A 26,625-nucleotide genomic window follows, 5' to 3' on the forward strand; every position below is an offset into this window, starting at 1 on the left:
AAGCATAGTAATTCCTCCTTTAGAAAACTGCTGTTTGAACTACTTGTTATTCTTAGACAGTCTCTTATTCTGTAGGTCAACTCTGTTATTTTTAGATAGTCCCTTATTCTATAAAAGAGTTGTTTTAGTTTGAATAATAGGAAAAGATAAAAACTTAACTGTCTGACCTTGCAAGCTAGCCGTCTAACGTAATAGGTGAATACTGACAATGATTCCCATATTCTCATGCCAAGTGTTTGTTCATTATGTATCCAACGTTACAAACTGTCTGCAAAAATAACCTACACAAAGCTCTTTGTAAAATCTGCAAAGCGATCAAAAGATATAAATAGAGAGAACTTCCTCTATGTTTGGGGGTTCAGAAGTTGACAGCAGTATTCTGCTCTGAACCTGCACGCAATAAAGATGACTCCTAACTAATTGACTCATTAAGACGTCTTGTCTAGCTCGCTGATTTACGATACAGCAGGATTAGGCACTCAGTGAATTGTTACACTTAAGCCCCCCTTGTAAAATCTCTTAACCTATGAATGTCCCTCTCAGGTATGTTGGCAGTTACTGGGGAAATGGAACCAACTATGGTCGAGGGTAGTCTGGGAAATGGGGCAAGTTGGTATTAGTAGCTAGAGAAATGGGGCAGTGTTGATTAATATACCCCAGGTAACTTTGTGTGTGTTTAGCCAACCGCTTTTGGGAATAAAAGGCTGGCATGGAACCAGGGTCGGTGCTTTCGTGAGAGAACACGCCTGTGGCAGCCGCTGGCCAGCTTTTCAATAAATCCTAATTGGAGATGGTGGTCTTACTCTCGCGAACATTGGTCCATAACAGAATGTTCATGAAATTCAATCGAAGCTCTTCAGTGATCTAGAAGGGATGCGGAATCTTTCATGGTGACTTAGGGAAAAATGTACAAGAGAAAAATTCCTTCTGGAATCCCTCCTGAGGCATGCTGAAAGGAGTTACTCAAACCGTGTGTGTTATTCTTGAGCTTGTCCTCCATGAGGCTCTGCTCAACCACTGGAGGCAGGTCAAAGTGAGCAGCTAGCTGCCTTTGTTTTCCTGAAGCTTCCTGGTTGCCCATACTACCCATATCCCCACATTACAAAATTCAGCCTTCGTATCCTGCATCTTCACCTTCACCCAAGGCATTTACCCACAGGTACTGAGTAGAGGGGTGTAATTATATTACTACATATTAATACAATGCTATTTAAAAAAACAACAACAACTCCATCCTCTGTTAGTGGTTTTAGTATTGAATAGCAGTGCTGAGCATACAAATTCCAAAATACACCCATCAGGCATAAAAATAAATAGCTCCAAGCACAAGCCTTTCTTGTATGGAGCTATGCTGACATCTAAGGCAGAGCTGTTGCTACTCTTTAGGCTCCACTGTCTATGAAAACTACAGCTTTATATTCAATTCGGTGATTTCTTTTAGCACCTCTTACGTTCAAGGGACAGGGCTAAAGGCTGCAGGAATCCATAAATAATCATGTAAGACATTTACCTCATTGAAGGAGCTAATTAAAGCCACTAACTTCACTATGAGTTAGGGGAGAAGGAACCTGAGCTGTAGATAGTTCCTGGCACAGTCTTCACACTTAGGCTGCTCCTTAAAACCATGTGCACTGGGAGCCTCCCCTCCCAGTTTGGACTGGATTGGTCTGGGGTAAGTCCTGTACTTTTGTAAGCTTCCCACTTGATTCTCATGTGCAGCCAGAGCTGAGAACCCTAAGGTAGGTCTGAGGGAAAGGACAGGAGGGGTGAAGGTGTGTGTAAGATGCACAGGCAATCTTTATGTGCTGACACAGGGTTGAGAATTACTGCGCTCCAGTGGCTAAAAATACACAGTGACATGCAAGACGCAGCTGTCACTTACCCAGTGACATGGACATTGATTATCCTATCTACATCTAGTTTTCTTATCTTTCAAGTGGGAACAGTCTGAGTGCCTACTATCTCATTAGTTTTACTGCAGAGCAAATAAGCCAGTCCCTGAAAAGCACTTCCCACAGTGCCTGCCAAGCAGGGAAAAAGGCAGACTGGGACTCTACGATGACCAAAATGTTGCATCTTGCATATGAGAAGGTCTTCAATTGAATATAGTAACCGTTTAAAATGTGTTTATATTGACCGTTTTCTTCTCACCTATAAATCAAAAGGGACATGTTTTTAACCTTGTCATGAGGATGTAATGAAAAAAATATACGTAAAGTGCCAAGCCCAAGACTTAGCCCGAGGGCTCAAGAAGCTTCCTGGCTTTCCCTCCCATTTCTCTTTACCAAAAGCCTAGGATTCAACTAAAGAACAATTAGGGAGTACTTATTGTGGGAAAAGTTAGGGGCTAGCTGCCAGGAAGCTCCCATGTGAATGAGACCTGATCCCTGCCCCCTAGATGACAGGATGAGGGAGTATGAGATAGTAAGGACCCAGTGCCACAGAGGGATGACTAGAGGAAGGTGCCCCTAATCTCTGGGCAGTGTCTGGCCTTCACTCAAGCACCTGAATGAATGTGGGGATGCCTCGCTTTAAGCAAACATGATCTGGATTTAGGACACCTCCAACAACAAATCCAATCAGCCCCCTGACAACTCTAATCTCTGTGCTCTATTTCCATAGCATTGTTAAACTTCCCTACTGCACTTACATGATTCCATTTTTTAAAAATGATCTTACAGAGCTTTTTAGGAACACACTGTTGTGTAGATATCAATGGAATTATTTACTTTAACTTAATTCATTTTAAAACTTCAGAGTAAAAACTTAAGAGCCTTTTCCCTAAATCACTTGTTTTGTTGAAATTAATTTTTGGGAATTATAGTCATAATTGCAAGCAGTTTCTTTGACTTTGAATTCTCTTTTGCAAGAATCCAAATTTATTTTATTTCATTCTAACTTTTTATATAAAGTTTTTTTTTAAATCCTCACCAGAGGATATGCTTTTATTGATTTTAGAGAGAGACATACACATGAGAGAGGAACATGGATTGGTTGCCTCTCGTATGCACCCTTACTGGGGATCGAAACCACAACCTAGGTATGTATCTAACCAGGAATCAAACCCATGACCATTCAGTGCATGATGGAATGATGCTCCAAACAACCGAGCCATGTGGGCCAGGGCAAATTTTTATTTTTTAAAAAAGGCAACTTTGAAGAGAAATGTTAACGTAAAAAAACATTGAAACCTGTAAAGAATTTTTGTGAGTTCATTTGAGCCAAACTGTCGACATATGCCCGGAAGCAGAACCTCAACGAATTGAGATAGTGCTCCAGAGAATGGCAGGGTTACATGCATACTTATACATGAAATTCATTAGTGACAGATTTAAGGAGGTGGGATTAAGTGAAGCGGGGGAACCTATGTGGTAGGATAAAAAGTAAAATGGACACATACTTAAGTGGGTGCAGGAACAATTAACATGATAAATGAAAGAATTTGCTGTATCTGTCCTGGGCCCAGCACACCTGGCTGTGCCCTAGGGGCTTCAGATACAGGGAAATCACAAGTTACCCAGACATTTCAAGGGTATGTTATCATAGATGCAAAAAGGCAGATAGGCTCAGTTACGGTAAAGGTTGACCTTATCTGTGAAGATATCGGCTTAGAACGTAACTGCTCACCATAACTGCTTTTAGTTAAGGTTTAATTTCAGACCATTCTCTGTGGTTACTTTAGGTCTCTGAGTCTGAAAAATTGTCATGCAGGCCTCTCCTGAGCTTGTCAGGGCAGCATGTGGCCCCTTTCGTCCACAAAAAGAATTGGGCATATATTTTATGCCTTTTGTTATCTCATAGTCTAGATTTAGGAAACTTTTCTATTTGATTCAATACCAGGCACTTGATTGGAATAAAATGGGGGAAAGAAAATGTTTCAGAGTGTTTTCCTCATGTAAAACACACAATACCTTGCCTACTCAGTTAGCTGCTGCATATCCCCTCAGTCATTCACATCTTCTCTTTACACTGCATTGTGGCCTGTATTTTATTTTAGATCCTCAATATAGGCATGAACATCAGAAAGAAAAAACCTACATTTGTTTTTCCAATTTGGGAAAAATGATTTAAAATGTTTGCTTCTCCCTGCAATTCACTTTAGCATTTCCATGTTTCTACTTTGAATTTATTACGGCACCCAAGGGTTCCAAGGAAGCCATATAAAAAGCACAGTTCCTGCTCTGTACAGATTTATGAGCTGTGATGTCCCAAGACGGAGTCACAAATTGTGAGAAGGCTAAAACTAGAAAGAACTTTAAAGACCATCCAGTCCAACCAGCTCTTATTTTATTGTAACATGAGAAGTCATGAGTTGCCCAAGCAAATCAGGAAAAAAGCTGCTATTCATCAGATGTACCATTCATTAAAGTCATAAATGTACCCCTCTCCTTACGAAAGCCCACTGCTGTATGCAACAATCTCGATTTACAAAAGGGATAAATGAGTGACGATTTATTTACACATTATTCAAAGTATTCTAAATAGAAGCTTCCATAATGCATGAAAACATTCCATAAAGTTAGATTTATCCACAACTTCTCAGGAACAAACCCATAAAACAAGGCAGACCTGCACTGAAATAAAAGTTATTTGAGGGGAGGGGAAGCCTGAATGTGCTTCAGGCTTTGCACGTGAATATCCTTCAAATCCACTTGAGGCAGGTGGAGCCATCACCTCCCCATCCCACTTTTACTGTTGAGCAAACAGACCAGGCAGATCAAGTAATTTAGCCGAGTGCTCATAACTAGTAAAGAAGATCTTCAGCTGCTAGTGTAACTGAGTTCACACAACCTTTCAGAAGATTTAATTTAATGGCATATTCAACACAAATGTGACACTATTCTTCTCTGACCTTTATTTGGCTGGCCTGATTTTATCACATTTTTATATTTTAAAATCAATTTCCATTAGTTAAGTTGTATGAGTCCTTTAAATATTTTGAAAATTAACCCCTTACCATATATATGTGTAGCAAACATGTTCTCCCATGCAGTGAGCTCGCTTTTCATTTGTTGGTGATTTCTTTTGCTGTGCAGAAGCTTTTTAATTGATGTAGTCCCATTTGTTTATTTTCTCCTTTGTTTCGCTTAGGAGATCTATCAGCAAACATGTTACAAGAGGTATCTAATATTTTGCTGCCTATGGTTTCTTGCAGAATTTTTATGGTTTCATGACTTACATTTAAGTCTTTTATCCATTTTGACTTCATTCTTGTGTATGGTGTAACTTGGCCTAGTTTCATTTTTTTGCATGTATTTGTCCAATTTTTCCAACACCACTTATTGAAGAAACTGTCTTTACTCCATTATATGTTCTTGCCTCATTTGTCAAATATTAATTGATCATAATGGCTTGGGTCAATTTCTGGGTTCTCTGTTCTGTTCCATTAATCTATATGCCCATTCTTGTGCCAGGAACAGGCTATTTTGAGGCACAGTGGCTTTGTAGTATAACTTGATATCTGGTATTGTGATCCCTAGCACTTTGTCCTTCTTTCTCAAGATTGCTGCAGCTATTCATGGTCTTTTTTGGTTCCATATAAATTTTGGAATATTTGTTCTAGATCAGTGAAATATGCCATTGGTATTTTAAAGGAATTGCATTAAATTCATAGATTGCTTACAAATAATCCAATTAAAAAATGGGCAAAGACCTAAATACACACTTTTCCAAAGAGGACATAAAGCTGGCTAAGAGACACATGAAAAAATGCTCAGTCGCTAATCAACAGAGAGATGCAAATTAAAACAACAATGAGGTAGCACCTCACACCTGTCAGAATAGCTATCATTAAGAAATCAACAATGGACAAGTGCTGGTGAAAATTTGGAGAAAGGGGAACCCTAGGACACTGCTGGTGGGAATGCAGACTGGTGTAGCTACTGTGGAAAACAGTATGGAGTTTCCTCAAAAAATTAAAAATGGAACTGCCATTTGACCCAGTGATCCCACTTCTAGGAATATATCCCAAGAAACCTGAAACACCAATCAGAAAGAATGTATGTATCCCTATGGTCAGAGCAGTACAATTTACAATAGCGAAGATCAGGAAACAGCCCAAATTAGATGAGTGGATAAAAAAAGCTGTGGTACATTTACATCATGGAATACTATGCAGCAGTAAAAAAGAAAGATTTCTTACCGTTTGGTATAGTATGGAGGGACCTGGAGAGTATTATACTAAGCCAAATAAGCCAGTCAGAGAAAGACAAGTATCACATGATCTCACTCATATGTGGAATGTAATGAACAAAATAAACTGATGAACAAAACAGATCCAGAGGCATAGAAGCATGGAACAAATTGACAAATCTCAGAGGGAAGGCAGGGTGTTAGAGGGGATGGAGGGTAGGAAGAGATTAACCAAAGAACTTCTATGCATATCTGCATAAACCATGGACACAGACAATAGTGCAGTGAAGGCCTGGGCCAGGGGTCAATGTGAAAAAAAGGGGGACATATGTAATACTTTCAACTATAAAGATAAATTTTAAAAAAAGAGAAAAGAACAGAAATCATTAAAAAAAAATGATTTCCAAAGTAATCTTCCTTTGAAATGTACCAGCTTACAGCAGGATACATTGCTATATCCCTCGCCACCTACTCTCAAGAAAGACAAATGGCTCTGGCCAGTATGGCTCAGTTCGTTGGGCCTCCTCCTGTGCACCACAAAGCTGCCGGTCAGATTCGAGGTCAAGGCCCATACCCAGAATTTGGGCTGGACCCCCGGTGGGGGGCGTGCAGGAGGCAGCTCATCGATGTTGCACTTTCATATCGATGTTCCTCTCTCTCTTCCTCTCTCTCTAAAAGTCAATAAGCTATTCTTTTTTTAAAATACTTTATCTTTTAAAAAGAAAAGAGTGACAAATGACAGATCTTTATCAACATTGTCTGCATAACAAAATTTCAAGCTCAGTAACTGCAAAAATTAACCCCACACAGAGTTTACCTTAAATAAACTGGTTGATTCAGAATGACTTAATCAATGGTATCAAGAAAATGAAATACATTTTTAGTGAGCACCACATGAGAAACTGGGTGACCAAAACCTATAAGCTGCTCAAGTTCAAAATTAAGAGGTTCTCAACCTTCCTAATGCCATGACCCTTTAATACAGTTCCTCATGTTGTGGTGATCCCTAACCATAAAATTATTTTCGTTGCTACTTAAGTAATTTTGCTACTGTTATGAACCGTAATGTAAATATCTGATATGCAGGATGTATTTTCATTGTTTGCAACCCACAGGTTGACAACCGCTGGACTAGGAGTTTAGATACCCTGGATTCCAGTTTTGTCTCTGCCACTTACAAGAAGTAAAAGACGATCTAACTTCTTGGGAACTGTTCCATTTTCAGTAAAACAGACATTATAATTCTTGACCTATACTGGACACAGATTGTCCTGAGGGTCAATGGAGATAATGTGTAGACTCAGAAACATGATGGTAGATAGCGCCATAAATAGCATTTTACAGCAGGAGAAGGAGGTCCAGAGAAGCGAAATGGTTTGAAAAGGTCACCCAATCTGGGTATGACAGAGCCAAGAATGAAGTTCATAATTTCGAGATTTTTCAGTCCTGAGCCTTTTTCAGGACACCTGGTGCTTTCTCTGTAACAGTTTGCACCTATTGAATGTTGTACATTATTACTCAACATTATTTGCATGCCATCCTAGTTTCCCTTTGGTGAAGCCATTCTTTTCTTTTCTTCTCTTTTCTTTTCTCCTTCCTCACTTCCTCCCTTCCTTCTTTCCTTCCTTCCTTCCTTCCTTCCTTCCTTCCTTCCTTCCTTCCTTCCTTCCCTCCTTCCTTCCTTCCTTCCTTCCTTCCTTCCTTCCTTCCTTCCTTCCTTCCTTTTAACATTGCATAAGTATCAGGTGTGCAACATTAAAATTTGACATCTGTGTGTAGTACCTCCTGCTCACCACTAGAAGCTTCCATTTGGCACCCCCATTCTTTTTTTCTATTTTAAGTGAATTTATTGGGGTGACACTGGTTAATAAAACCATACAGGTTTCATGTGTACAACTCAATAAAAACATCACCTGCATCCAGCGCTCACCACCCAAAATCAAGTATATTTCTGTTCCCACTTACCTCTTCTTTGCCCACTTCTACCTCCCAACTCCTCCTTTCCACCTGGCTATCACCATACTGTTGTTCCTTTCTATGTGTCTATATATATATATATATTCTTAATCGATTCACCTTTTTTCACCCAGTCCTCAACTCTCCTCCCCTCTGATAGCTGTCAATCTGTTATGTACCTATGCTTCTTTCTATTTTGTTTGTCAAATGATTGTGTTGATTATATTCCACATATACCTGAGATCATATGGTATTTGTCTTTCTCTGACTGGCTCATTTGACTCAGCATGATACTCCCCAGGTCCATCAATGCTGTTGCAAAAGGTCAGATTTCCTTCTTTTTTACAGCCAAGTAGCATTCCACTGTATAAATGTACCACAGCTGTTTTTATCCACTCCCCCAATCTTAATTTAGAAAGTTAGGTCTCAAAAATACATGCCTCCCAATTTAAAGACTAATATCTTAAAGCTGGAAATACTCACTTAGGTCAATCAGATGGACTATATACATAAATGAGAACTGATTCACCTACATCACTGAGAGGTAATGTTTGAGCAAAGACCTCATGGCCATCTGATCTGTAAGGGTAGCAATCAAATGCTTTGGAGGCACTTTAATACACATGACACATTCTTTGCAGTGTGTGCAAAACCAGACTGCATTATAAGTCGAAAAGCTTTGCTTTAGCCAACCATGGCATTATTACCCGAGAAGAGAGCTAGAGGAACCTTGGAGTCTGCCACAAGTTCCTGCCAACCTGAGGCAAGTCACGTGAGAAATCCCCCCGGATTCAATCCCCCGGTGTGTGAAAAGGGGGTGATGCCAACAACCCCGAGTGTTTCTGCGAGCGACGCTGTGAAACTATTTGATGGGACAGCGGGCGGAGCGCAGGATGAAGGAGTGGACTCTCAGGGTTCCAGGCGCGCAGAGCCGACCCCGCGGCGTGTGGGGGTGACGCATGCGGACGCCCCTCCGGCTTTCTCGGTGCAGCCCCGGGAACCGAGGGGGGCACTCACCTGACAAGGAGCTCCAGGAAGATCACGTTACTGCAGCAGCCAGCGAACACCAGGCCCACCGCAAAGAGCAGGCACATGGCCAGCGCAGGGAAGGGGAGCGCGCACGCAGAGGAAGCGCCCGCCTAGACCACTACCTCCGCTTTGGCACAAAACTTCCTCCCTTCCCAGAGCACTGTTCTTCACCAGCGCCGCCACCAATGCTCCCAGCCAGAGGAGATGTAGTTCATTATCAGCCCCAACCCCATTCATTTGAGGGGGCGATCTGGTCCCAGCCAGACTACATATCCCAGGATGGCCCGCGCACTTGAAAGCATGCTGGGAGCTGTCACGCCTCTGCAGGGACCCTCCACTCGAGAAGAGAGAGCTGCGAGGTTCTCCTCATGCCACTCGCGATAGGAAGCCCCAGGGTTTGTTGGGAAGTGAAGCTCAACCCTGCCTAGATGGTTTCTGTCCCTCATGGCATGGTAAGCGCCCAGGTGGGCGCCCATCCTTTTGGTGTCCCTCATCGAGTTGTAAGCGCCCTTTTGGGCGTCCAACTGCTGGGTGCCCCTCATCGCGCTGTAAGCGTCCTGCTTGGCGTCCAACTGCTTGGGGCCCCTCATCGAGATGTAAGCGTCCAGCTGGGCGTCCAACTCGTCCGCTGAGATCTGTCGCTTTGAATGGCGGCCAGTGCGCCTGCCTGTACGCAGGTTGCCTCCGCCGGAGCGGCCCTGAGTGCCGCCGCCGCCGCCGCCGCCGCCGCCGCCGCCGCCGCCGCCGCCGTTGCCGCCGAAGCCTCCAGATCCTCGGTTTGTAGTCACCCAGCCTCTGTTGACACTCGGTACCGGCCTGGGCTGCGTGACTATCTTCGAGGTGAGGATCTGGATGTGGAGGGGACGGCCATCCAAAGGGACGCCGTTGTACTGCTTCCTGGCTTCCAGGGCGTCTGCCTTGCGCTCAAAGTGCACGTGGGCTGTTCCCAGGCTGCGGCCAGAGCGGTCGTAATGGACAGCGGCCTGCTTCAGAGGCCCAAACTCCGCAAACAGCTGCTGGATATCCGCATCGGACACTCCGAAGTCCAGGTTGGACAGCAGCAGCTTCCCCCCGGTCATCAGGACGGCGCCCCTGCCGAAGGCCCTGCGGAAGCGGTCGTGGTGCCACTCGTCGGGAAGCTGTCTCGGCCTGCTGTAGGGCGCCGGCCGGTTCCTGCCTCGGCCGAGGGCCGTCCTGTTCCGGAACGGCCCGCCGCCCCAGCTGTCGGGGGCAGCGGTGGCCTGCGCTCCGCCACCGCGGAGGCCTCCCTGGGAGCCGGCCCTGCCTCGGTCCCGGCCGAGGTCCCTGCCCCCGCCGCGGCAGTGGCCGTGGCCGGGTCCTCCCTGGGAGCCGGCCCTGCCTCGGTCCCGGCCTCGGTCCCCGCCCCCGCCCCCGCCGCGGCCGCGGCCCCGGCCATGGCCTTCCCGCTGGCTCCACTCCAGCTGAATGATGTCGTCCAGTGACATGTGGATTTTGTCGGCCATGGCGGGCCCCGAATCAGCCTCGGATCGAGCCCGTGCGGAGGCACGCGGGTCCTTCACTTCTCGCGCGGCGCCGGGGCGGTCCCAGATGTTGGGGTCCAGGCCCAGGGGTTCCCAAGGGTGTGGACGAGTCGGTGAAGAAGTAATGACACCGAGACAGCGTTCAGTGGATCAGCAGCCCAGCCAGGCTCTAGCCAGGTGCTCTCGCGGCTTCTATGTCCCGGGACCGACCGGGTCTTGGCGAGACCTCTCTCCTGAAAGCTCCCTTGGAGAACGAGGACGACGACCACGACCACAAGCCTGGGGCTGAGAAGCTCTGCAAAGAAGGCCCTGCGTTCTTTTATAGCCCCAGAGCTGGTGGGAGGAGCCAAATCAGCTGCCCGCTCGACCAATCAGCCGCCCCCAGGACCGACGTCACCGGTTGGGCCTCAAGTTGAGGGGAGGAGGCTTGCATTGGCGCTGCAGGACCAGGAGAGGGCGCCACTGGCCCGCCCAAGCGATTCCCGGGGCTTGGGGGAGGACCTGGGAGACAGGGCAGGTGCCCAAGGAGGCCTGCAGGGCTCTGTCTCCACGCCTTGCGGGACGGCATCGCCGTTTTTTCTCGGTGGAAGAGGGGACAATACATACTTAGACAGGCTCCCGTGGGCCCAGGACGGGCCAAAAGGAAACAAAGCCACGGAAAATCTCCTAGGCGTGCCTCACTCGGCAGATATCTTGTTAGCGGGACCTTGTGCTCCCGTGTGTGTGTGTGTGTGTGTGTGTGTGTGTGTGTGTGTGTGTGTGTGTTTCAGTGTGTGCGTGTGGCAGGGGGACGCTGGAGCGGGGAGGGTTGGAGATGGGAGGGATAGGTGTGTGGGTGTGGGTGTGGGTGTGGGAGTTTGTGTGAGCGCGCGCGCGCGCGTCGTTGCGTGTACATCCGCAGTCACGCACGGACACTCCTTGCTTTGAACGGTCCGTCGCCATCCATGAACACCCTTCAGCCCCTGCCTTCTCAAAGACAACGCCCCCTGCACGTCCTTGCCCCCTCGGGTCTAGCCTGAAATGGGGAAGTCCAGTCACCTGTCTGTGCTTTCCCCACAGGCGTTTGCAGGAGGGGGGCTTGCATTGACGCTTCTCGGCCAGCAGAGGGCGGGGCGGGCTCTTCGGCCCCTGCCCCAGTCCACCCAAATTCTGTAATCCACAGCCAAAGATGACTTCCTGGGCTGTCCATCTGATCGACACCCCGCCCACGCCCACCCCCCCCCGAACCCCGCCCCCCCCGACCCTTACCCCCATCCCCAACCCTCGCCCCACCCCGCTCACTCTGTGGATGGATGGTCAGGCCCCCTCCCAGAGACCAAGTCCAGGCCTGGCCACCTGGGCTTGCCAAAGCCTCAGAAATTGGAAAGGCGGGATCAACCTTTTTTTTCTGAGGAGGGTATTTTGTTGTTGTTGTTTTATCGGAGGGAACGAGTTATTTTGTTTGTTTGTTTGTTTTTTTTTTTTTTTTTTATCCCACACCTTTTCGGGTGATTATGGTCACGGTGAAAACAGCAACCGGTAATATGAATCCCGAAAATGACTCGGCACAAAACAGGTCTTTTTCAGAGTTATGGAATAAAGTACAAGTTAACGAAAAATCTTTCCAGGAGTTTTAAATCCTATTTCCAAACAGAAGAAACATCTCCATCATTGGCCCCGGGTCCCCGGCCATCCTCGCGCACACTGACTTGCTGGTGCTTTAGCTGGTGTCCATCATCGCATCGTCATCGTCCAGCAGGGCGTCCAAGTCCTCGGCGTCCTTCATCGCGCTGTCAGCGTCCAGCTGGGAGTCCAACTCCTCGGTGTCCCTCATGGAGCTGTAAGCGTCCTTCTGGGCGTGCAACTTTTTGGTGTCCCTCATGGCATGGTAAGCGCCCAGGTGGGCGCCCATCCTTTTGGTGTCCCTCATCGAGTTGTAAGCGCCCTTTTGGGCGTCCAACTGCTGGGTGCCCCTCATCGCGCTGTAAGCGTCCTGCTTGGCGTCCAACTGCTTGGGGCCCCTCATCGAGATGTAAGCGTCCAGCTGGGCGTCCAACTCGTCCGCTGAGATCTGTCGCTTTGAATGGCGGCCAGTGCGCCTGCCTGTACGCAGGTTGCCTCCGCCGGAGCGGCCCTGAGTGCCGCCGCCGCCGCCGCCGCCGCCGCCGCCGCCGCCGCCGTTGCCGCCGAAGCCTCCAGAATCTCGGTTTGTAGTCACCCAGCCTCTGTTGACACTCGGTACCGGCCTGGGCTGCGTGACTATCTTCGAGGTGAGGATCTGGATGTGGAGGGGACGGCCATCCAAAGGGACACCGTTGTACTGCTTCCTGGCTTCCAGGGCGTCTGCCTTGCGCTCAAAGTGCACGTGGGCTGTTCCCAGGCTGCGGCCAGAGCGGTCGTAATGGACAGCGGCCTGCTTCAGAGGCCCAAACTCCGCAAACAGCTGCTGGATATCCGCATCGGACACTCCGAAGTCCAGGTTGGACAGCAGCAGCTTCCCCCCGGTCATCAGGACGGCGCCCCTGCCGAAGGCCCTGCGGAAGCGGTCGTGGTGCCACTCGTCGGGAAGCTGTCTCGGCCTGCTGTAGGGCGCCGGCCGGTTCCTGCCTCGGCCGAGGGCCGTCCTGTTCCGGAACGGCCCGCCGCCCCAGCTGTCGGGGGCAGCGGTGGCCTGCGCTCCGCCACCGCGGAGGCCTCCCTGGGAGCCGGCCCTGCCTCGGTCCCGGCCGAGGTCCCTGCCCCCGCCGCGGCAGTGGCCGTGGCCGGGTCCTCCCTGGGAGCCGGCCCTGCCTCGGTCCCGGCCTCGGTCCCCGCCCCCGCCCCCGCCGCGGCCGCGGCCCCGGCCATGGCCTTCCCGCTGGCTCCGCTCCAGCTGAATGATGTCGTCCAGTGACATGTGGATTTTGTCGGCCATGGCGGGCCCCGAATCAGCCTCGGATCGAGCCCGTGCGGAGGCACGCGGGTCCTTCACTTCTCGCGCGGCGCCGGGGCGGTCCCAGATGTTGGGGTCCAGGCCCAGGGGTTCCCAAGGGTGTGGACGAGTCGGTGAAGAAGTAATGACACCGAGACAGCGTTCAGTGGATCAGCAGCCCAGCCAGGCTCTAGCCAGGTGCTCTCGCGGCTTCTATGTCCCGGGACCGACCGGGTCTTGGCGAGACCTCTCTCCTGAAAGCTCCCTTGGAGAACGAGGACGACGACCACGACCACAAGCCTGGGGCTGAGAAGCTCTGCAAAGAAGGCCCTGCGTTCTTTTATAGCCCCAGAGCTGGTGGGAGGAGCCAAATCAGCTGCCCGCTCGACCAATCAGCCGCCCCCAGGACCGACGTCACCGGTTGGGCCTCAAGTTGAGGGGAGGAGGCTTGCATTGGCGCTGCAGGACCAGGAGAGGGCGCCACTGGCCCGCCCAAGCGATTCCCGGGGCTTGGGGGAGGACCTGGGAGACAGGGCAGGTGCCCAAGGAGGCCTGCAGGGCTCTGTCTCCACGCCTTGCGGGACGGCATCGCCGTTTTTTCTCGGTGGAAGAGGGGACAATACATACTTAGACAGGCTCCCGTGGGCCCAGGACGGGCCAAAAGGAAACAAAGCCACGGAAAATCTCCTAGGCGTGCCTCACTCGGCAGATATCTTGTTAGCGGGACCTTGTGCTCCCGTGTGTGTGTGTGTGTGTGTGTGTGTGTGTGTGTGTGTGTGTGTTTCAGTGTGTGCGTGTGGCAGGGGGACGCTGGAGCGGGGAGGGTTGGAGATGGGAGGGATAGGTGTGTGGGTGTGGGTGTGGGTGTGGGAGTTTGTGTGAGCGCGCGCGCGCGCGCGTCGTTGCGTGTACATCCGCAGTCACGCACGGACACTCCTTGCTTTGAACGGTCCGTCGCCATCCATGAACACCCTTCAGCCCCTGCCTTCTCAAAGACAACGCCCCCTGCACGTCCTTGCCCCCTCGGGTCTAGCCTGAAATGGGGAAGTCCAGTCACCTGTCTGTGCTTTCCCCACAGGCGTTTGCAGGAGGGGGGCTTGCATTGACGCTTCTCGGCCAGCAGAGGGCGGGGCGGGCTCTTCGGCCCCTGCCCCAGTCCACCCAAATTCTGTAATCCACAGCCAAAGATGACTTCCTGGGCTGTCCATCTGATCGACACCCCGCCCACGCCCACCCCCCCCCCCCGACCCCCCCCCCCCGACCCTTACCCCCATCCCCAACCCTCGCCCCACCCCGCTCACTCTGTGGATGGATGGTCAGGCTCCCTCCCAGAGACCAAGTCCAGGCCTGGCCACCTGGGCTTGCCAAAGCCTCAGAAATTGGAAAGGCGGGATCAACCTTTTTTTTCTGAGGAGGGTATTTTGTTGTTGTTGTTTTATCGGAGGGAACGAGTTATTTTGTTTGTTTGTTTGTTTGTTTGTTTGTTTTTTTTATCCCACACCTTTTCGGGTGATTATGGTCACGGTGAAAACAGCAACCGGTAATATGAATCCCGAAAATGACTCGGCACAAAACAGGTCTTTTTCAGAGTTATGGAATAAAGTACAAGTTAACGAAAAATCTTTCCAGGAGTTTTAAATCCTATTTCCAAACAGAAGAAACATCTCCATCATTGGCCCCGGGTCCCCGGCCATCCTCGCGCACACTGACTTGCTGGTGCTTTAGCTGGTGTCCATCATCGCATCGTCATCGTCCAGCAGGGCGTCCAAGTCCTCGGCGTCCTTCATCGCGCTGTCAGCGTCCAGCTGGGAGTCCAACTCCTCGGTGTCCCTCATGGAGCTGTAAGCGTCCTTCTGGGCGTGCAACTTTTTGGTGTCCCTCATGGCATGGTAAGCGCCCAGGTGGGCGCCCATCCTTTTGGTGTCCCTCATCGAGTTGTAAGCGCCCTTTTGGGCGTCCAACTGCTGGGTGCCCCTCATCACGCTGTAAGCGTCCTGCTTGGCGTCCAACTGCTTGGGGCCCCTCATCGAGATGTAAGCGTCCAGCTGGGCGTCCAACTCGTCCGCTGAGATCTGTCGCTTTGAATGGCGGCCAGTGCGCCTGCCTGTACGCAGGTTGCCTCCGCCGGAGCGGCCCTGAGTGCCGCCGCCGCCGCCGCCGCCGCCGCCGCCGCCGCCGCCGCCGTTGCCGCCGAAGCCTCCAGAATCTCGGTTTGTAGTCACCCAGCCTCTGTTGACACTCGGTACCGGCCTGGGCTGCGTGACTATCTTCGAGGTGAGGATCTGGATGTGGAGGGGACGGCCATCCAAAGGGACACCGTTGTACTGCTTCCTGGCTTCCAGGGCGTCTGCCTTGCGCTCAAAGTGCACGTGGGCTGTTCCCAGGCTGCGGCCAGAGCGGTCGTAATGGACAGCGGCCTGCTTCAGAGGCCCAAACTCCGCAAACAGCTGCTGGATATCCGCATCGGACACTCCGAAGTCCAGGTTGGACAGCAGCAGCTTCCCCCCGGTCATCAGGACGGCGCCCCTGCCGAAGGCCCTGCGGAAGCGGTCGTGGTGCCACTCGTCGGGAAGCTGTCTCGGCCTGCTGTAGGGCGCCGGCCGGTTCCTGCCTCGGCCGAGGGCCGTCCTGTTCCGGAACGGCCCGCCGCCCCAGCTGTCGGGGGCAGCGGTGGCCTGCGCTCCGCCACCGCGGAGGCCTCCCTGGGAGCCGGCCCTGCCTCGGTCCCGGCCGAGGTCCCTGCCCCCGCCGCGGCAGTGGCCGTGGCCGGGTCCTCCCTGGGAGCCGGCCCTGCCTCGGTCCCGGCCTCGGTCCCCGCCCCCCGCCCCCCGCCGCGGCCGCGGCCCCGGCCATGGCCTTCCCGCTGGCTCCGCTCCAGCTGAATGATGTCGTCCAGTGACATGTGGATTTTGTCGGCCATGGCGGGCCCCGAATCAGCCTCGGATCGAGCCCGTGCGGAGGCACGCGGGTCCTTCACTTCTCGCGCGGCGCCGGGGCGGTCCCAGATGTTGGGGTCCAGGCCCAGGGGTTCCCAAGGGTGTGGACGAGTCGGTGAAGAAGTAATGACACCGAGACAGCGTTCAGTGGATCAGCAGCCCAGCCAGGCTCTAGCCAGGTGCTCTCGCGGCTTCTATGTCCCGGGACCGACCGGGTCTTGGCGAGACCTCTCTCCTGAAAGCTCCCTTGGAGAACGAGGACGACGACCACGACCACAAGCCTGGGGCTGAGAAGCTCTGCAAAGAAGGCCCTGCGTTCTTTTATAGCCCCAGAGCTGGTGGGAGGAGCCAAATCAGCTGCCCGCTCGACCAATCAGCCGCCCCCAGGACCGACGTCACCGGTTGGGCCTCAAGTTGAGGGGAGGAGGCTTGCATTGGCGCTGCAGGACCAGGAGAGGGCGCCACTGGCCCGCCCAAGCGATTCCGGGGCTTGGGGGAGGACCTGGGAGACAGGGCAGGTGCCCAAGGAGGCCTGCAGGGCTCTGTCTCCACGCCTTGCGGGACGGCATCGCCGTTTTTTCTCGGTGGAAGAGGGGACAATACATACTTAGACAGGCTCCCGTGGGCCCAGGACGGGCCAAAAGGAAACAAAGCCACGGAAAATCTCCTAGGCGTGCCTCACTCGGCAGATATCTTGTTAGCGGGACCTTGTGCTCCCGTGTGTGTGTGTGTGTGTGTGTGTGTGTGTGTGTGTGTGTGTGTGTGTGTTTCAGTGTGTGCGTGTGGCAGGGGGACGCTGGAGCGGGGAGGGTTGGAGATGGGAGGGATAGGTGTGTGGGTGTGGGTGTGGGTGTGGGAGTTTGTGTGAGCGCGCGCCGCGCGCGTCGTTGCGTGTACATCCGCAGTCACGCACGGACACTCCTTGCTTTGAACGGTCCGTCGCCATCCATGAACACCCTTCAGCCCCTGCCTTCTCAAAGACAACGCCCCCTGCACGTCCTTGCCCCCTCGGGTCTAGCCTGAAATGGGGAAGTCCAGTCACCTGTCTGTGCTTTCCCCACAGGCGTTTGCAGGAGGGGGGCTTGCATTGACGCTTCTCGGCCAGCAGAGGGCGGGGCGGGCTCTTCGGCCCCTGCCCCAGTCCACCCAAATTCTGTAATCCACAGCCAAAGATGACTTCCTGGGCTGTCCATCTGATCGACACCCCGCCCACGCCCACCCCCCCCCCGAACCCCGCCCCCCCCGACCCTTACCCCCATCCCCAACCCTCGCCCCACTCCGCTCACTCTGTGGATGGATGGTCAGGCCCCCTCCCAGAGACCAAGTCCAGGCCTGGCCACCTGGGCTTGCCAAAGCCTCAGAAATTGGAAAGGCGGGATCAACCTTTTTTTTCTGAGGAGGGTATTTTGTTGTTGTTGTTTTATCGGAGGGAACGAGTTATTTTGTTTGTTTGTTTGTTTGTTTGTTTTTTTTTTTATCCCACACCTTTTCGGGTGATTATGGTCACGGTGAAAACAGCAACCGGTAATATGAATCCCGAAAATGACTCGGCACAAAACAGGTCTTTTTCAGAGTTATGGAATAAAGTACAAGTTAACGAAAAATCTTTCCAGGAGTTTTAAATCCTATTTCCAAACAGAAGAAACATCTCCATCATTGGCCCCGGGTCCCCGGCCATCCTCGCGCACACTGACTTGCTGGTGCTTTAGCTGGTGTCCATCATCGCATCGTCATCGTCCAGCAGGGCGTCCAAGTCCTCGGCGTCCTTCATCGCGCTGTCAGCGTCCAGCTGGGAGTCCAACTCCTCGGTGTCCCTCATGGAGCTGTAAGCGTCCTTCTGGGCGTGCAACTTTTTGGTGTCCCTCATGGCATGGTAAGCGCCCAGGTGGGCGCCCATCCTTTTGGTGTCCCTCATCGAGTTGTAAGCGCCCTTTTGGGCGTCCAACTGCTGGGTGCCCCTCATCGCGCTGTAAGCGTCCTGCTTGGCGTCCAACTGCTTGGGGCCCCTCATCGAGATGTAAGCGTCCAGCTGGGCGTCCAACTCGTCCGCTGAGATCTGTCGCTTTGAATGGCGGCCAGTGCGCCTGCCTGTACGCAGGTTGCCTCCGCCGGAGCGGCCCTGAGTGCCGCCGCCGCCGCCGCCGCCGCCGCCGCCGCCGTTGCCGCCGAAGCCTCCAGAATCTCGGTTTGTAGTCACCCAGCCTCTGTTGACACTCGGTACCGGCCTGGGCTGCGTGACTATCTTCGAGGTGAGGATCTGGATGTGGAGGGGACGGCCATCCAAAGGGACACCGTTGTACTGCTTCCTGGCTTCCAGGGCGTCTGCCTTGCGCTCAAAGTGCACGTGGGCTGTTCCCAGGCTGCGGCCAGAGCGGTCGTAATGGACAGCGGCCTGCTTCAGAGGCCCAAACTCCGCAAACAGCTGCTGGATATCCGCATCGGACACTCCGAAGTCCAGGTTGGACAGCAGCAGCTTCCCCCCGGTCATCAGGACGGCGCCCCTGCCGAAGGCCCTGCGGAAGCGGTCGTGGTGCCACTCGTCGGGAAGCTGTCTCGGCCTGCTGTAGGGCGCCGGCCGGTTCCTGCCTCGGCCGAGGGCCGTCCTGTTCCGGAACGGCCCGCCGCCCCAGCTGTCGGGGGCAGCGGTGGCCTGCGCTCCGCCACCGCGGAGGCCTCCCTGGGAGCCGGCCCTGCCTCGGTCCCGGCCGAGGTCCCTGCCCCCGCCGCGGCAGTGGCCGTGGCCGGGTCCTCCCTGGGAGCCGGCCCTGCCTCGGTCCCGGCCTCGGTCCCCGCCCCCGCCCCCGCCGCGGCCGCGGCCCCGGCCATGGCCTTCCCGCTGGCTCCGCTCCAGCTGAATGATGTCGTCCAGTGACATGTGGATTTTGTCGGCCATGGCGGGCCCCGAATCAGCCTCGGATCGAGCCCGTGCGGAGGCACGCGGGTCCTTCACTTCTCGCGCGGCGCCGGGGCGGTCCCAGATGTTGGGGTCCAGGCCCAGGGGTTCCCAAGGGTGTGGACGAGTCGGTGAAGAAGTAATGACACCGAGACAGCGTTCAGTGGATCAGCAGCCCAGCCAGGCTCTAGCCAGGTGCTCTCGCGGCTTCTATGTCCCGGGACCGACCGGGTCTTGGCGAGACCTCTCTCCTGAAAGCTCCCTTGGAGAACGAGGACGACGACCACGACCACAAGCCTGGGGCTGAGAAGCTCTGCAAAGAAGGCCCTGCGTTCTTTTATAGCCCCAGAGCTGGTGGGAGGAGCCAAATCAGCTGCCCGCTCGACCAATCAGCCGCCCCCAGGACCGACGTCACCGGTTGGGCCTCAAGTTGAGGGGAGGAGGCTTGCATTGGCGCTGCAGGACCAGGAGAGGGCGCCACTGGCCAGCCCAAGCGATTCCCGGGGCTTGGGGGAGGACCTGGGAGACAGGGCAGGTGCCCAAGGAGGCCTGCAGGGCTCTGTCTCCACGCCTTGCGGGACGGCATCGCCGTTTTTTCTCGGTGGAAGAGGGGACAATACATACTTAGACAGGCTCCCGTGGGCCCAGGACGGGCCAAAAGGAAACAAAGCCACGGAAAATCTCCTAGGCGTGCCTCACTCGGCAGATATCTTGTTAGCGGGACCTTGTGCTCCCGTGTGTGTGTGTGTGTGTGTGTGTGTGTGTGTGTGTGTGTGTTTCAGTGTGTGCGTGTGGCAGGGGGACGCTGGAGCGGGGAGGGTTGGAGATGGGAGGGATAGGTGTGTGGGTGTGGGTGTGGGTGTGGGAGTTTGTGTGAGCGCGCGCGCGCGCGTCGTTGCGTGTACATCCGCAGTCACGCACGGACACTCCTTGCTTTGAACGGTCCGTCGCCATCCATGAACACCCTTCAGCCCCTGCCTTCTCAAAGACAACGCCCCCTGCACGTCCTTGCTCCCTCGGGTCTAGCCTGAAATGGGGAAGTCCAGTCACCTGTCTGTGCTTTCCCCACAGGCGTTTGCAGGAGGGGGGCTTGCATTGACGCTTCTCGGCCAGCAGAGGGCGGGGCGGGCTCTTCGGCCCCTGCCCCAGTCCACCCAAATTCTGTAATCCACAGCCAAAGATGACTTCCTGGGCTGTCCATCTGATCGACACCCCCGCCCACGCCCACCCCCCCCCCGACCCTTACCCCCATCCCCAACCCTCGCCCCACCCCGCTCACTCTGTGGATGGATGGTCAGGCCCCCTCCCAGAGACCAAGTCCAGGCCTGGCCACCTGGGCTTGCCAAAGCCTCAGAAATTGGAAAGGCGGGATCAACCTTTTTTTTCTGAGGAGGGTATTTTGTTGTTGTTGTTTTATCGGAGGGAACGAGTTATTTTGTTTGTTTGTTTGTTTGTTTGTTTGTTTTTTTTATCCCACACCTTTTCGGGTGATTATGGTCACGGTGAAAACAGCAACCGGTAATATGAATCCCGAAAATGACTCGGCACAAAACAGGTCTTTTTCAGAGTTATGGAATAAAGTACAAGTTAACGAAAAATCTTTCCAGGAGTTTTAAATCCTATTTCCAAACAGAAGAAACATCTCCATCATTGGCCCCGGGTCCCCGGCCATCCTCGCGCACACTGACTTGCTGGTGCTTTAGCTGGTGTCCATCATCGCATCGTCATCGTCCAGCAGGGCGTCCAAGTCCTCGGCGTCCTTCATCGCGCTGTCAGCGTCCAGCTGGGAGTCCAACTCCTCGGTGTCCCTCATGGAGCTGTAAGCGTCCTTCTGGGCGTGCAACTTTTTGGTGTCCCTCATGGCATGGTAAGCGCCCAGGTGGGCGCCCATCCTTTTGGTGTCCCTCATCGAGTTGTAAGCGCCCTTTTGGGCGTCCAACTGCTGGGTGCCCCTCATCACGCTGTAAGCGTCCTGCTTGGCGTCCAACTGCTTGGGGCCCCTCATCGAGATGTAAGCGTCCAGCTGGGCGTCCAACTCGTCCGCTGAGATCTGTCGCTTTGAATGGCGGCCAGTGCGCCTGCCTGTACGCAGGTTGCCTCCGCCGGAGCGGCCCTGAGTGCCGCCGCCGCCGCCGCCGCCGCCGCCGCCGCCGCCGTTGCCGCCGAAGCCTCCAGAATCTCGGTTTGTAGTCACCCAGCCTCTGTTGACACTCGGTACCCGGCCTGGGCTGCGTGACTATCTTCGAGGTGAGGATCTGGATGTGGAGGGGACGGCCATCCAAAGGGACACCGTTGTACTGCTTCCTGGCTTCCAGGGCGTCTGCCTTGCGCTCAAAGTGCACGTGGGCTGTTCCCAGGCTGCGGCCAGAGCGGTCGTAATGGACAGCGGCCTGCTTCAGAGGCCCAAACTCCGCAAACAGCTGCTGGATATCCGCATCGGACACTCCGAAGTCCAGGTTGGACAGCAGCAGCTTCCCCCCGGTCATCAGGACGGCGCCCCTGCCGAAGGCCCTGCGGAAGCGGTCGTGGTGCCACTCGTCGGGAAGCTGTCTCGGCCTGCTGTAGGGCGCCGGCCGGTTCCTGCCTCGGCCGAGGGCCGTCCTGTTCCGGAACGGCCCGCCGCCCCAGCTGTCGGGGGCAGCGGTGGCCTGCGCTCCGCCACCGCGGAGGCCTCCCTGGGAGCCGGCCCTGCCTCGGTCCCGGCCGAGGTCCCTGCCCCCGCCGCGGCAGTGGCCGTGGCCGGGTCCTCCCTGGGAGCCGGCCCTGCCTCGGTCCCGGCCTCGGTCCCCGCCCCCGCCCCCGCCGCGGCCGCGGCCCCGGCCATGGCCTTCCCGCTGGCTCCGCTCCAGCTGAATGATGTCGTCCAGTGACATGTGGATTTTGTCGGCCATGGCGGGCCCCGAATCAGCCTCGGATCGAGCCCGTGCGGAGGCACGCGGGTCCTTCACTTCTCGCGCGGCGCCGGGGCGGTCCCAGATGTTGGGGTCCAGGCCCAGGGGTTCCCAAGGGTGTGGACGAGTCGGTGAAGAAGTAATGACACCGAGACAGCGTTCAGTGGATCAGCAGCCCAGCCAGGCTCTAGCCAGGTGCTCTCGCGGCTTCTATGTCCCGGGACCGACCGGGTCTTGGCGAGACCTCTCTCCTGAAAGCTCCCTTGGAGAACGAGGACGACGACCACGACCACAAGCCTGGGGCTGAGAAGCTCTGCAAAGAAGGCCCTGCGTTCTTTTATAGCCCCAGAGCTGGTGGGAGGAGCCAAATCAGCTGCCCGCTCGACCAATCAGCCGCCCCCAGGACCGACGTCACCGGTTGGGCCTCAAGTTGAGGGGAGGAGGCTTGCATTGGCGCTGCAGGACCAGGAGAGGGCGCCACTGGCCAGCCCAAGCGATTCCCGGGGCTTGGGGGAGGACCTGGGAGACAGGGCAGGTGCCCAAGGAGGCCTGCAGGGCTCTGTCTCCACGCCTTGCGGGACGGCATCGCCGTTTTTTCTCGGTGGAAGAGGGGACAATACATACTTAGACAGGCTCCCGTGGGCCCAGGACGGGCCAAAAGGAAACAAAGCCACGGAAAATCTCCTAGGCGTGCCTCACTCGGCAGATATCTTGTTAGCGGGACCTTGTGCTCCCGTGTGTGTGTGTGTGTGTGTGTGTGTGTGTGTGTGTGTGTGTGTTTCAGTGTGTGCGTGTGGCAGGGGGACGCTGGAGCGGGGAGGGTTGGAGATGGGAGGGATAGGTGTGTGGGTGTGGGTGTGGGTGTGGGAGTTTGTGTGAGCGCGCGCGCGCGCGTCGTTGCGTGTACATCCGCAGTCACGCACGGACACTCCTTGCTTTGAACGGTCCGTCGCCATCCATGAACACCCTTCAGCCCCTGCCTTCTCAAAGACAACGCCCCCTGCACGTCCTTGCTCCCTCGGGTCTAGCCTGAAATGGGGAAGTCCAGTCACCTGTCTGTGCTTTCCCCACAGGCGTTTGCAGGAGGGGGGCTTGCATTGACGCTTCTCGGCCAGCAGAGGGCGGGGCGGGCTCTTCGGCCCCTGCCCCAGTCCACCCAAATTCTGTAATCCACAGCCAAAGATGACTTCCTGGGCTGTCCATCTGATCGACACCCCGCCCACGCCCACCCCCCCCCCCCCGACCCCCCCCCCCCCGACCCTTACCCCCATCCCCAACCCTCGCCCCACCCCGCTCACTCTGTGGATGGATGGTCAGGCCCCCTCCCAGAGACCAAGTCCAGGCCTGGCCACCTGGGCTTGCCAAAGCCTCAGAAATTGGAAAGGCGGGATCAACCTTTTTTTTCTGAGGAGGGTATTTTGTTGTTGTTGTTTTATCGGAGGGAACGAGTTATTTTGTTTGTTTGTTTGTTTTTTTTTTTTATCCCACACCTTTTCGGGTGATTATGGTCACGGTGAAAACAGCAACCGGTAATATGAATCCCGAAAATGACTCGGCACAAAACAGGTCTTTTTCAGAGTTATGGAATAAAGTACAAGTTAACGAAAAATCTTTCCAGGAGTTTTAAATCCTATTTCCAAACAGAAGAAACATCTCCATCATTGGCCCCGGGTCCCCGGCCATCCTCGCGCACACTGACTTGCTGGTGCTTTAGCTGGTGTCCATCATCGCATCGTCATCGTCCAGCAGGGCGTCCAAGTCCTCGGCGTCCTTCATCGCGCTGTCAGCGTCCAGCTGGGAGTCCAACTCCTCGGTGTCCCTCATGGAGCTGTAAGCGTCCTTCTGGGCGTGCAACTTTTTGGTGTCCCTCATGGCATGGTAAGCGCCCAGGTGGGCGCCCATCCTTTTGGTGTCCCTCATCGAGTTGTAAGCGCCCTTTTGGGCGTCCAACTGCTGGGTGCCCCTCATCACGCTGTAAGCGTCCTGCTTGGCGTCCAACTGCTTGGGGCCCCTCATCGAGATGTAAGCGTCCAGCTGGGCGTCCAACTCGTCCGCTGAGATCTGTCGCTTTGAATGGCGGCCAGTGCGCCTGCCTGTACGCAGGTTGCCTCCGCCGGAGCGGCCCTGAGTGCCGCCGCCGCCGCCGCCGCCGCCGCCGCCGCCGTTGCCGCCGAAGCCTCCAGAATCTCGGTTTGTAGTCACCCAGCCTCTGTTGACACTCGGTACCCGGCCTGGGCTGCGTGACTATCTTCGAGGTGAGGATCTGGATGTGGAGGGGACGGCCATCCAAAGGGACACCGTTGTACTGCTTCCTGGCTTCCAGGGCGTCTGCCTTGCGCTCAAAGTGCACGTGGGCTGTTCCCAGGCTGCGGCCAGAGCGGTCGTAATGGACAGCGGCCTGCTTCAGAGGCCCAAACTCCGCAAACAGCTGCTGGATATCCGCATCGGACACTCCGAAGTCCAGGTTGGACAGCAGCAGCTTCCCCCCGGTCATCAGGACGGCGCCCCTGCCGAAGGCCCTGCGGAAGCGGTCGTGGTGCCACTCGTCGGGAAGCTGTCTCGGCCTGCTGTAGGGCGCCGGCCGGTTCCTGCCTCGGCCGAGGGCCGTCCTGTTCCGGAACGGCCCGCCGCCCCAGCTGAGCATGGGATCTTTGTTGAGTTATAATTGTCTTGAGATAAATTTAAGAGGAGAAACAATGGAGTCTTCTCACTCTTCCATGATGCTGGCAACAGTGGATAGAGCGTTGGCCTGCAGACTGAGAGGTCCCAGGTTAGATTCCGGTCGAGGGCATGTACCTGGGTTGTGGGCACATCCCCAGTAGGAGATGTGAAGGAGGCAGCTGATTGATGTTTCTCTCTCATCGATGTTTCTAGCTGTCTCTCTCCCTTCCTCTCTGTAAAAAATCAATAAAATATATTTTTTAAAAAACCCAATTGCTATTAGGTAACATTTTTTGAAGCCTAGTATTTAGTTGCTATGTATACTTGAAGCATATTAAAATAGTGTTTCTTGAAACATACTCTGTAAGTTAAACTTTTTCCATGTTCATTTGGCTTTGTGAAGTATTTTTATAGGTACTTATTATTCTACTCAAATTATAATAGTGATACAATTTTAATAAAGAGGAAATAAGCAAAATACTTTTAACTGGAGGTATTTATTTCCTTCTCTATTTGATTTTCTTGAATTAGCAGATTCTGTGTGGTAAGCCGTTGCCTCTGCATTTCAGATACTATGCCGTCATGGTGACTATGTTCTTCACGGTCAGCTTGGTGAACAACTATGCCCTGAACCTCAACATCACCATGCACCTGCACATGATATTTAGATCTGAGAGTACTGCTGCTCAGATCAGTGAGCAGAGGCTGACTATCGTCTGAGAAGGCCGAAAGAGAGCAATATGAAAGTGGATGGTTTACTTTTTATCTATCTCAGGTCTTATGGGTGATTGATATAAGGAAAGTTAACATTTTCCTGAGAAGCATATTTTAACTTTTAATTTCCTTCATCTGGTTGATTTTATATTCAAACTTCCTATGAATGTTCTTTAACATTTCTCATCACTTTTTGTTTCTTTCACATAAAATTACATTTATTTCTAGTAAATGAAACAGACCCTTCTTTCATTTCGTTTCTCTCTCTCTCTCTCTCTCTCTCTCTCTCTCTGTTGTTAATCCTCACCTGAGGATATTTTTTCATTGATTTTTAGAAATAGTTGAACGGAGGGAGCGAGAGAAACATCGATGTGAGAGAGACACACGGGTTGTTTGCCTCCCTGTATGTGCCCCGACCATGGCTGGGGATTGAACCTGCAACCCAGGTATGTGCCCTTGACCAGGAATCAAACCCACAATCCTTCAGTGCTCAGGCCCACACTCTAACCATTGAGAAACACATGCCAGGGCCAGACCCTTTTCCTTCCTGATTTTTTTTTTTAAATCAGAGACTTGAGATAATTAAATAAAGGAAAATTCTTGGAGGCATGCTTCTTCCAAAGCAGTAGAGGTTTTTTCTTTGCCTCATGTATGGTGAGAGATCTGTGTTCAGTATATAGATAAGAACAGTTTTCCCTGGAGGGCAGAAAAGACTTCAAGGGAAATATAGTTAGGGTTGCAGAAGAATACAAAACGGGTGAGGATTAGAATTGTAACATTTTGGTGTGGTCTGAGTTTTTTGTAAGATCAAATGTGTTATTTCTAAAGGCACTTCCCAGAGCTAATTATAATGACTAAGATGACCCTCACAGTATTGAGCACATAGTAGACTTTCTATGAGCACTTGATGAAGGACAGACACCCTTCCAGATAAGAGAGAGATCTCCACATAACTTCTTTCCTCAAAACGCAGGGGGGGAGGAGAAACGTAGTAAAAGCTCTTATAAATTAGATGGAAAAG

General features: G+C 53.5%; 2 protein-coding genes and 3 pseudogenes across 2 annotated transcripts; all 5 read right to left on the reverse strand.

Moving 5' to 3' along the window:
• The window catches only part of LOC139000904 (THO complex subunit 4 pseudogene), a 32,603-nt pseudogene extending 22,002 nt beyond the window's left edge, over positions 1-10,601 (reverse strand).
• A 53-nt stretch (positions 10,602-10,654) lies between these two features.
• On the reverse strand, positions 10,655-13,512 carry LOC139000905 (THO complex subunit 4 pseudogene; annotated as a pseudogene).
• Positions 13,513-13,565: 53 nt separating this feature from the next.
• LOC139000906 (THO complex subunit 4-like) lies at positions 13,566-16,429 on the reverse strand. Its single transcript, XM_070402859.1, has 4 exons — positions 16,376-16,429; positions 15,677-16,154; positions 15,549-15,613; positions 13,566-13,571 (listed from the first exon to the last, which is right to left on the reverse strand). The coding sequence occupies exons 1-4, from the start codon at positions 16,427-16,429 to the stop codon at positions 13,566-13,568; spliced, it is 603 nt and encodes a 200-aa protein (XP_070258960.1).
• Positions 16,430-16,482: 53 nt separating this feature from the next.
• Positions 16,483-19,338, reverse strand: LOC139000907 (THO complex subunit 4 pseudogene; annotated as a pseudogene).
• A 53-nt stretch (positions 19,339-19,391) lies between these two features.
• LOC139000908 (THO complex subunit 4-like) lies at positions 19,392-22,229 on the reverse strand. Its single transcript, XM_070402860.1, has 4 exons — positions 22,106-22,229; positions 21,548-22,030; positions 21,356-21,516; positions 19,392-19,397 (listed from the first exon to the last, which is right to left on the reverse strand). Exons 1-4 carry the CDS (start codon positions 22,227-22,229, stop codon positions 19,392-19,394), a joined length of 774 nt encoding a protein of 257 aa, XP_070258961.1.
• Positions 22,230-26,625: the final 4,396 nt, after the last annotated feature.

This window comes from Myotis yumanensis, unplaced genomic scaffold (genome assembly GCF_028538775.1).
Source record: "Myotis yumanensis isolate MYYU_CA2020_CCGP unplaced genomic scaffold, mMyoYum1.0.hap1 SCAF_41, whole genome shotgun sequence".
Lineage (NCBI taxonomy): Eukaryota > Metazoa > Chordata > Mammalia > Chiroptera > Vespertilionidae > Myotis > Myotis yumanensis.

Coding starts and splice junctions, on each gene's coding strand:
- LOC139000906 (XM_070402859.1), bottom strand. CDS start 16,429: ATGGCCGACAAAATCCACATGTCACTGGACGACATCATTCAGCTGGAG. Junction 16,155..16,375: donor TCATTCAGCTGGAGCGGAGC/CAGCGGGAAGGC, acceptor AGCTGGGGCGGC/GGGCCGTTCCGGAACAGGAC. Junction 15,614..15,676: donor CAACGGCGGCGGCGGCGGCG/GCGGCGGCGGCG, acceptor ACCTGCGTACAG/GCAGGCGCACTGGCCGCCAT.
- LOC139000908 (XM_070402860.1), bottom strand. CDS start 22,229: ATGGCCGACAAAATCCACATGTCACTGGACGACATCATTCAGCTGGAG. Junction 22,031..22,105: donor GGACCGAGGCCGGGACCGAG/GCAGGGCCGGCT, acceptor GCCGGGACCGAG/GCAGGGCCGGCTCCCAGGGA. Junction 21,517..21,547: donor GCCCAGGCCGGGTACCGAGT/GTCAACAGAGGC, acceptor CTACAAACCGAG/ATTCTGGAGGCTTCGGCGGC.